The sequence below is a fragment of the Drechmeria coniospora genome, chromosome 03 (genome assembly GCF_001625195.1).
Source record: "Drechmeria coniospora strain ARSEF 6962 chromosome 03, whole genome shotgun sequence".
Lineage (NCBI taxonomy): Eukaryota > Fungi > Ascomycota > Sordariomycetes > Hypocreales > Ophiocordycipitaceae > Drechmeria > Drechmeria coniospora.
In genome coordinates, this window is record NC_054391.1 from 2706999 (window position 1) to 2717838 (window position 10840).

At 58.2% G+C, this 10840-nt stretch overlaps 2 protein-coding genes across 2 annotated transcripts; one reads left to right on the top strand and one right to left on the bottom strand.

Annotated features, from left to right (window-relative positions):
* Window positions 1-215: 215 nt before the first annotated feature.
* DCS_06559 (triose-phosphate transporter) lies at window positions 216-1498 on the bottom strand (the record flags this gene model as incomplete). Its single annotated transcript, XM_040803847.1, has 3 exons — window positions 216-680; window positions 775-1173; window positions 1259-1498. The coding sequence occupies 3 exons, from the start codon at window positions 1496-1498 to the stop codon at window positions 216-218; spliced, it is 1104 nt and encodes a 367-aa protein (XP_040653951.1).
* Window positions 1499-7666: 6168 nt separating this feature from the next.
* On the top strand, window positions 7667-10074 carry DCS_06560 (uncharacterized protein; the record flags this gene model as incomplete). Its single annotated transcript, XM_040803848.1, has 2 exons — window positions 7667-7771; window positions 8671-10074. The coding sequence occupies 2 exons, from the start codon at window positions 7667-7669 to the stop codon at window positions 10072-10074; spliced, it is 1509 nt and encodes a 502-aa protein (XP_040653952.1).
* Between the last annotated feature and the right edge of the window lie 766 nt (window positions 10075-10840).

Sequence of the window (10840 nt, forward strand, 5' to 3'; positions counted from 1 at the left end):
GCCCGAAATGCGGACAGCATGATGAACTCTGCCGTGGAATTCAGCAGTACATACGAAGCAACCGGGCGACGGACGCAACGGAGCATCGCTCTTCTATCATGACGGTGCCGGCGCAACATGCCACCTGCCCCGCAGTGGTGCCGCACCACACACCCGCTCCCTTACCCGCCTTTCAAAGTTCAAAGTACGTCCCTGGGTATCAAAGCTGCTTCGCACTACGGACCGGATGCCTGGTCCACGGGCTTGTATTGCACCTGCTTCTGCCTCCTCTTGTTGTCCAGCTCGGCCTTGCTGTAGATGGCGGCGCCGGCCATGGTGACGGCCATGCCCGCGCCGTTCAGCAGGTCGACGGAGACGTTGAACAAGAAGATGCCGATGATGACGGTCAAACATTGCTTCAGGTTCCCGCAGACGGTCATTGTCAAGGCACCCGCCAGCTTGTTGGTTTGAAAGGAGGAGACGTTGAGCAGGAAGGCGAGGAATCCGTTGCCCGTGAGGGACGCGAGGGCAGACCAGACGGAGATGTTGCCCGAGGCCATGAGGTTCCGGAACCCTTCGACCTCGCCCGTGGCACTTGCGCACACCAAGGCTTGCAGGGCCGCCAAGGGAGACATGCGCAGGACGAACTCGAGCGGCGGCAGGGCGAGGGATCCGGTCATGAATCGATTGGTGATGACCGTCTGGACGCCGCGTCAGCCAAAGCCGGGCAGGCAGCTCACCGCGCGCACGGACGACGCGAACGAGGCGAGGTGGGGGGGGCAGGACAGGACGTACCTTGGCGGCGGCGAGCATCACGCCGAGGATGGTGAGGGCAAAGCCGGCGTCGGAAAAGGTCATCTCGCCGGCCGTCGTCATGGTGGCACCGACGATGAGAGGAACGAGGGACAGGTACGTCAGGTTGCTGTAGGTACGGTTGTACCACATGCGGAAGATGAAGATGGTGAAGATGGGGCACAGCATGCGCATCGTCTGGTAGAAGGGAACCGACACCATGGCCAGGGACAGGTTCGAGAGGGCGATGTTGGCGGTGAAGAGGGTGCTGAAGGCGACGAGCGCCAGGTATTCGCGGCGACCCAACCGGGTCAGCTTGAAGTATCCCAGCTCCATCATGACGTAGGTGCCCATGCTCGCGAAGGAGGCGTGCAGGGAGGTGAGAAGCCAAGGGAAGGTAAACTGCGGAGCGAGATGAGCGTCAGCACACGGGTGCACGACACGGCCGGAGCACCGCGGCCAACTCGCGGCCCAAGGCGGCACTCACCACGCCCAAGATGAACTTGTTGTAGAGAGTGAGGAGCAGGGAGAAGAGAAAGTAGGTTCCAAGCCAGGCGAACTTGACGGTGCTGGGAATCGAGTACTCATGGTCGAGATTTTGGTGGTCCGGGGGGGGCTCGGGCAGGCCTGCGTCGCCTTCGAGGTCGTGATCGACGAGATCCAGCACTGGTACCTTCTCCCCCAGCGTCAAGAGAGCCGACGACTCGAGACGGCTTTCGTCGGCCATTGTGCTTTGGAGCAACGACGTTGCCACGGGGTGAAGGATGGTGGGATCGGAGCAAGGTCCGTCTGGGGAGGCCAGTATCACGAGTTGAATGCCCTAGTTTTCTGGGGTAGGAAGCATTCTCCGGGGGTGTCAGGCAGGAACGGAGAGGCAGGGATCGAGCGAGCGGGCAGCGGGCGAAGCTGGCGGGCTCGAGGTTTCGTGACGAGGAGGCGTACGGAGTGGACTCGCAGAATCTGGCTGGGTGCCGTGGTTGAGGGGGGGGGGTCGAGTCGGGGAGTCGGGTCGGGTCGAACAGTCGGGTCGAACAGTCGGGTCGAACAGTCGGGTCGAACAGTCGGGTCGAACAGTCTCGTCGATTCGTATCCGGCAACGGCAAAGGGAGAAGCGAAGCGAAGGAGGTTGCGGAGAAGAAGGGTGAGGAAGAAAGCCCCCCGAGAATCAAGGCGAGGTGGGGATGGGAGAAGGTTGTGGACGGCGGTTCGGGAGGAGGTAAGAATATATCTGCCGCACCGCACAAGTGGACAGGCGAACGGCAGCGATGCAGGTGTAGGCGTAGTAGGCGTAGGTAGGCTTGAGCGAGTAGGGGGGTGAACGGCGGGAGGAGGATGGAAACATGACATCCGGGTGTGCAGTGCGAGGACGAGTACACCGGTACCGACACACCGTGCTCTGTCTGTCTGCTCTTGGGGGGTCGCTGGGATGTGGATGGGATGCCGTGTGGACCCCGGGATTCTCCATTGAAGCTGAGCTGAGAAGATGCCGGGAAGTGCATGGCGACTCCGTGTCGGGCGACATGGCGTCCCTCGTCCTCCCGACGGAGCGAGAAGCTACCCCTGACAGCGACGCACGGAAGTAGTGCACGTACTAATGTAGGTACTAGCAGGAAGGTGTACGCCTCCGCTGGGTACGAGTCCCTGCCTGCACGCGTGCAAAGGGACAACACCTTGGCAGAAGCGGAAAAGAATACTGGGCCACCGAGGCAGGCTGCTCGAAGAATGCCGGCCACCAAGGATGCCGACGAGGACGAGCTCTTCGCAGGGCCAGCTACACCTAGGTGTGCATCATGCCAGGCTTAGCAGCACCAAGGTAATTAGGGTGCATCCTCGGAACGGGTAGGTACGTACCTACGAAGCAAGGCACCTAGTAGGCAGGCGTAGGTACCACGCGGGCGGTAGGAGGGCAGGAGGCGGCAGGTGGCAGCACAATGAACTGCTGAACTGGGCAGTCAGTCATCCATCACCCTCGGCGCAGGAAGCCGGATGGTCTCGTGCGGAGGGCCAGAGGCAGAGAGCAGCGGCTGATGCCAGAGAGTGCCCGGCTCCCTCGCCAGAGAGTATAGGAGTGCCGGGCAATAATGATGGCTGCAGGCGATGTACCTGCTCAGGTTGGTAGGTAATAATAATAGTCTGTACCTTTGGGCTCGGGGCCAGCAACTACCTACCTAGGTAGGTAGGTAGGTACTCGAGTTGCGGTTCTTCGTGGGCGCATGAGCAGGTACCTACCTACCTACCTACTCAGGGACTTGATTTCGCCGCCAAGACTTGGTCCGCGGTGAGACACGCCCCACACCGCAGGCGGTTGGCAATTTATAGAAGGGGCGGTCTGGGGTAGGAGTGTGGGCTTCCTTCCTACCCACTTTCCGCCACTCCATCCTCGCACCAAGATCTGACGCGATACGAAGTTTGCTCGCGCCAAGTACCCGTACGGTGATTATTAGTGTTTGTGTACAAAAGTGGTCAAGCACGGCAGCTGCCACCAGACAAGCACGCCTGCATGTACAGGTACAGTACTGTACGTCCTTGCTCTCCTGCCAGTGCAGTATTGCTCGCGTGCAGCATACACCTAAGTACTAGGTAGTTGTGCTTGCAACCACAGTACGTCGGAGTAGCGTACTCCGTGCGTGTGCCGCACTTCCATGTACAGTGTGCCCATACACTGTACGTTCCTCACACCCCGTACCGGTCTGACTGTACCTGTACGCGAGTACTCGCTCCGCACTCGGAACTCTGCACTCCGTACGGAGTGCACTTGCAACAAAATGGAATGGTTGGCGCGTTCGCATACGGGTACTGCAATGTACTGTGCCGTAGCTGGATGCCTCGAGGCCCAAGCGAGCATGACCGTTTGTCGCTCGATTTGATTGATTGATGATGATGCGATGAGGTCCAGTTCCAGGTAGATACCAAGGCACCCTGGGTAGCCCACTACAATGTACTGTACGTTGGAGCCTACTTTGTTGTGCTCCATAGATAAGCACCTAAGTATGTAGGTACCCTCCTCACACGAGGGACGCTCGTGCATGGTTGCAAGTATTAATTACTCCCTGCGCAAGTACGGAGCACAGTGTGTATGCTGCACGCCATGCGCTGTGCCGCGGCTCGCCGGTCAGGAGGAACAAGCGCCCCACTCCCGCCATGTCTCCTCGCCACATGGGTGCTGGTGGCGGACGGAGGTCTTGGCATTGTTTCCGAGCGCCCGTACAACTAATTACTCCGTACTCTGTGCTTGTACTCTGTGCGTGTACTCCGTACTCTGTGCTTGTAATTACTGTGTGCTTGTACTGTGTGCTTCCTCTGTGCCAGTACTCTGTGCTTGTACTGCTGTGCTTGTACTCTTTGCTTGTAGTTGTACCCTGTGCTTGTTGTTGTACTCTGTGCTTGTTGTACTCTGTGTTTGTAGTTGTACTCTGTGCTTGTAGTTGTACTCTGTGCTTGTAGTTGTACTCTGTGCTTGTAGTTGTACTCTGTGCTTGTAGTTGTACTCTGTGCCTGTACTCGGTCCTTGTATTACTCTGTCATTGTACTCTGGGCTTGTAGTTGTACTTACTGCGTCCTTGTACTCCGTACACGTTTTCGCACACGGATAATACGGACGAGTACCGAGTACAAAACAAGTGCTCACACCACGACAGCTACAGTACAGTACGCGTATAATTACTTGCCGATGCTCTGTCTCGTCCGAAATTAGACAGCAGTCAGTCATGTCTGTGACGGGGAGAATGCAGGCACGGACAGCGGCCAATTACAAGACACGGCAGTACATGTTTGGACGAGCCGTCGGCGCTACCCACCGCAATTGAATACATGGCCATGCACTCCGTACGAAGCGCCGTCCCCGACCATGGTGGGCAGCGTACAGAGGGCACGCTGAAGGGAGCTGCCCACTACCTGGCAGGTACTGTACGCTACGTCATGCCCAGGTTTGGGCGGCGGCTAATCGGCGCGGCCAAGCCATTTGCCGAGGGCGACGGGTGCTGGAGTAAGTAAGTAGGTATTCGCTAAAGGTGCACGTACACGTAGGCACATTCGTGCTCGTGCACGCCGAGGCAAGCGTACTCGTATGCGTCCACGTAGCTGCACTGCACAGTACGTGTCGGTACGGTACGGAGTAATACGGTGCGCTCGCTCGCACTCGGCAGAGACCCGCAGCCGCGCACGCACCAACCAGGCCATGCATCCATCACCGTTCTGCCAAAGGGGATTCGTCCTAAAACAAGCCAAGCCAAGGCAGGAGCTGGAATGGGTTTGGCTGAGATACGGATGCACGGTGCATCTGTGCAGCGCAACTACAGCACAGCGCGTGCAGCAAGGTGGATGACTGCGGCCGACTCGTGGCACCGAAGCCATCGTCCCACGCAAGCTGGATATGCTCGGCACTACAATTAGAATGGCGAGAGGAGACGTCATCTGATGCTTGGCTGCTTCGCTCCATCTTGGCGCGCAGGACTGATCGATCGAGCACCACTACGATTCGCAGCAGGTAGTAGTACAGAGTGCGGAGTACGGATTCCGTCGTCCAGTTCCACTTGGGTCGCACCGAATTGGACTCACACGAGGCCAACCACCAAGCAAGCAGATCGCCTCGGGGCTTCAACGCCCGACTCTGCGTTCGGGGACCAGGCGACGACGGGAGCGCTGCCGCAAACGACTGCATGTTCCTGCGCTCGTGCTTCCGGTACGTCGTATGCATTGTCAGTGGGTACTCCTCCGTACATGCACACGCACTTACTCGTACGCATGCCACGCACATACGCCGTCGTCGTGCTCGTGCTTCCTTGGCGAAACAGGCGAGCCGAAGGGGATGACGCCGGTGCATGAACCGATTGATGGTGAGAGGGAGGCGGTCGGTGACGGGTCCGTGGAAAACTCGTCTGCCAAGTTCCTGGCGCCGGCTCACGATAGGTCATGACCTCATCCAACCTCATCTCCACCGGTGCGCCCTTTTTCTCCTTATTTTCTTTTGTCTTGGCACCACGCATCGGCATCGGCGCGGCCTGAGTGCAGGACGTGACAGGACAAGCACGATGCAAGAATACTGTAGTGGTTGTACAGTACTCCGCAGCGCAGTAGGTACTTGCGCTCGCTGGCCATGGCCTGCGCGTACTTGCGCTTGGCTTCTCAATCGCTGCACGCAGATGCGCTCCATACTTTATGTGTCCATGCACGCCTGCTTGTGCAGGACCCGACCGTGTGGCCAAGGACGAGTCGTGCTACGGATCAGCAGGCAGTCGTCATCTTCATCCGCCCGTCGTCTCGTTCACACCAAACGAACCATGCTGGACGCAGGCAGGCTCGTCGCCTGCTGGCCCGGTGGCGAGCCCGCCAGTCGTTGTATAATCTGCGTCGTCTTCCTTCCTTGGAGCACGCAAGCTCGCCGGCTCACAAGATTGCGTGCCCGCCGGTGCCCAACAGCAGGTTTTGTTGGAAGACGTTGCCCTAATGATGGTGAAGGTACTCCGTACTGGTGCTGGTACATATTGTGTGCATGGGCGGGTGCGGCAGCTAGGTCCAACGGCGGCGAGCCTGCAGCCTGGCCGGCTGTATGTGCAAGGACCAGGATGGTATTACTTACCACCTGGTATTCTCCGCCTGAACCAGTTATTGGCCAGCCCTGCGTGACCCATCCATCCCACTGCCGAACCGTTGTTGATGCCGTGGAGGCGACGACCAATGGCCGCCAGGCCCGTGAACGCCTGACACGGTTTCCGGTGTCATCTCATCGAGGATACAACCGGCCCCCAAAACAGTGGCGAGTGATTCAACGCAAGGTGCTCATTGTAAAATGCAGCCTGTACGGAGTACTGTATTTACCTTGGGCAGCTACACCACCAGGTAGCCATCCCCCAGGTACTTACCCATTCACACGATACCATCCCACGACCTCAACCCTAGGTCCTCGTGCCTTGGCCGTACGGGGTGGGGATGCAGAGGACAGCCCTCATCAAGCAGGGAAATGCGAAATCGACAGGAAGTTTGGCGTGCACCTGGGACCCTAGGCATTCGTACCGATCGAACACGTACAACTAGGTACGAGGGAAACGTCGAGGCTGACGGATGACCGAAAGGTTGACTGGCGCACCTGTCGTCAGCAACGCCGCGCGCACACGCATGCGGCAGGCCATCTTGACAGGGCCTGTCCCTCACATCATCATCGATGCCGATGCCATGACTCGGGAGTCAATGCCATGATGATATTGATGATGAAGCCAACTCCGTGTCCGTACCTTGTCCCTGCTCTCCGGTCTGGACGCCTGTGTTTGTCTCGCACAGGAAGGAATGGGTGTACCATACCAGCCTGCCTGCTCTGTGCTTCTTGTACATTCATTAGATGGCCACGCCACGTCCTCAGATGATGTAAGCCCGTCGTGGGTCGCAGCTCGCCTCGCAGAGACGGACAACGTCCCGCGGGAATTCTCTCCCTCGGCGTGCCGCGTCCTCCATGTCGACACTTCTCCATCCCACGGCGCATGAACGCATGACGCATGGTCATCTCTCTACATCAGCACCTACCATGTCAAGGTCTGCCGAGGAACACAGCCCGGGACGAAGGATGGAGCTCACCTAATCTGGTCGGAGCGGGAGACCATCCGACGTGGACGGCGAACATCTCTTTCCTTGCCGACGCTAGAGGTGGCACCGTTGCCGACTTTGACTGATGACGGCGCCGAGGTACGCCGAACAGGAATCGTCGTGATCGAGGAGCGCTTCTTCTTTTCTTCTCCGGGGACCGGTCATCGATGGCATTTTCATCGGTGCCTCGCGTGGACGGCTGCGTGCCTGCGTGCTGTCTATCTCATCAACGAAGCGGCACGGCGCGGATGCATTTCATCGTCACCTCGACACTTTTCAGTTTCTGTCCGTCTACCAAACAAACCCAAAAGGCGTCGCAATGAAGAGAGTTTCGGTTGAACGCCCAATCGACAATGCGAGCTCTGTCGTTGCCAGCACGTACCTGTACCTGAACGCCGAGGAGAAGGAAGCCTGGAACAAGACGGTTGGTGGAACCTTTACCCAAAACACATGTGGTCTGATGGAAGATCAGGAAGGAGCCTTTTTCTTCGCCATCTTCCTTGTTGGACATGGTCTGCCTGACTCTTCTGACCGACTTTCTTGACCGCCGCATTAGGCTGGCGTCCCTCGTTGACGTTTTTGCCCAACTCTCTGGACTGAGACTCTTGACTGACTTTCTTGACTGGCTCTCTTGACTGACCTTCTCAACTGACTTTCTGGCCTGGCCTTCTTGACTGGCTTTTCTGGTCCGACATTCTTCATCTCGCCCTTTGGCCTCGCTTCCTTCCTCCAGCTGGCCTTCATCCCATTCCCTGCTCCTCCAAAGCAGTCGTCGGCTTCCTCCCCTTCCTCCCCTTCCTCCCCTTCCTCCCCTTCCCTGCTCCTCCAAAGCAGTCGTCGGCTTCCTCCCCTTCCTCCCCTCCCGCCCGCTGACTTCTGCCGCTGAGGCGTCCAGGTTCCGTGGACACAGCACTTTGCCTTCTCACTCGACTGCGTCGGGTGAAAGTGGTCGTCGCCTCCTGTCTTTTCTGCACCGTATATCCATCATATTCGTCTCGTCGTCTTCGTGCCTGCTTCCTTCGTCCCACGTTATCAAGCTCCCACGCTTACCTGGAGCCCACGCCTGGGATCGCCATCACGCCTGGGATCGCGTCTGAGCAGCTTCCACCTCCTCATGGCGCTCCATACCTGGTTCGGGCGACATTTTGTTCTGACGACCTGCGTCGTCCTCGTAGTCGGATCGATATGTACGCTTTCCTCCCTGAATGCGGTTCGTTCCCCAGTTCCCTTCTCCCTCGTCGCTTTGCGTGTGGGCTACCTCTAACGTGAAGTAATCATTTAAAGCTGCCATTCAGGAGTGCACCCTCACACCCCTCGCGCAAGAACACCGCCGAGGCGGTGGCCACGTCACGGTTGCACTACCTGGTACCAGCTAGCCGAGGAAACATCGAGCTATGCTACAACCTCGTCTCGTCCGCCGTCAATAGGTATCCCGTTCCCGCGCTGCTCGGTTGGAATGGCACTGCCGAGTTCGACGCTGCCGGGACGCATCTTGCCAAGCTCCGCGTCCTGAAACGCTACCTGCACTCGCTACCACCCGAGGAGGACGATGATCTGGTCCTTTTCGTCGACGGCTTCGACGTTATCCAGCAGCTGCCCCCGGACGTCGTCATCGAGCGCTACTTTGACATTGCACGGAAAGCAGATGCCCAGCTCGCCAAGCGGCTTGGCATGACGGTGGAGGAAGCTCATCGCCGAAATCTCCGCCAAGCCATCTTCTGGGGCCCCGACAATTATTGCTTCCCCATGGATCCGAGGGCACCTCGTTGTTGGGCAGTGCCGGCATCGACTCTGCCATCGCGGCCTTTTGGCCCCGGCTCGGAGAGGAGAGGCACGGTCTTCGACTATCCTCGCTGGCTGAACTCGGGGACTTTCATGGGCCCGGTGGGCCATGTCAGGAGGCTCATCGACGTTGCCATGAATGAGATCGCCGCTACATACGACGCCCGGTACCAGTTCCGAGAGTCGGATCAGTACTACATAGCCAACATCTTTGGCCGACAAGAATACTGGCGCTCCAAGCTGGCCGCCAATGGGGGTTACGTCGGAGGCGGACCGGAGGACCGCGTCATTCCCGAAAAGTCGGAAACCGAAGACACGGAACTTCATGCCGCTCTTGAATACGAATCCGCTCTTTTCCAGACAAAGGCCGGATATGAGTCTTTCTTTGGTTACCTTCAGTTCAACCAAAGTCGTCGAGCGGCGAGCATGAACATGGACATGTTCGGCTTGGGTCAGGATTTTCGTCCATACCTGATCGAGATGCCGTCAAACGTGTGGACGGCGCTCACGAAGCTGTACGACTCTATTCCCGAAGCCCACCCCGGAACGGCGGCGAGCGACTGGATCCGCACCGTCAACCTTGGCGTCAACTTCGTCACCAACCACATATATGGCATATTGCACTGCACTGGATCCAAGAACACGCTGGCCGCCGAGTACTCGAGCATGTGGTGGCGTCCCTTTGCCCGCTCCCTACTCAAAGCCGCCGTCAAGTCATCCCAGGCGGGCGATCTGATATCTCCCGGGCCCATCGACGGAAGGATGTGGGCTGCCAAGACGTATCTCCCAGATAGCAAGACGCTCCCGGACGAGTACGGCGGTGCTATGGTACCTGGCGTAGATGGTGCCAGCTTCATCTCATGGAGGGACCTCTGCGGACCGTACGAGGACACTCTCTTGGGCGGCGAAGGAAATCTGGCGAACAGAGGGTCGAGGGAGCGGTGACGGTACACGACGGGCATGTTCGACGACGGGGAAAAGGACATGACGACGTTGGCGCATATTCGACGGCTGTTGCTCATGAATTCCGCCCGCTGATGTGGTCGACGCATCAAAACGTAGTTGCGCTGGCCGAAGAGGTAGACGAGGATGCATTTTCGCCCCTGCTCAAGCGGTACAACGCAATCCTCCGCTGCGCCCTGAATTATTATCATCCGACGACGCCATGACGAGGTACAGGGAGTGATGCGGCACATTCGGCTGGGCTGGTCGGTGAGTTTGCGTGTTCTTCGTGCCATGTTCCTGCGAGACGGTGGAATCCAACCGTACAGTGCCCACAGCACAATTTTCTACTAGCAGACATCTGTTTGCAGCCTACCTACCTTTCCTGCCGATCGACCGTCCGACTGTGGTCGCATCGCGGTATCGATTTGGCGTCCCTCTCTGCTTACGTGGCGCATGACGAACCGAGCTCTCGTGGGCAAGACATGCATGGTCCTTCGCTTCTCAGCTAGAAGCGATGTTGAGATCATCCTGGCTGGGGCGCAAAACCGGTGATAAATGTCGCGTATGCACCCTTGCGTGCCGTCTTCGGCTCGTCTCCTGGTGGACGATGCAGCAAATCACGTATCACGTACGTCGCTCAAATCGGATACTCTTGCTTCCAACTGGTGCGCCTTGGCCAGAGGCATCACGGTGTGCAGCACCTGGGGCGAGACTTGGTTACGAGGAGGGGTGTTTGTAGATAGATATGTATGTGAGTTCTATTATG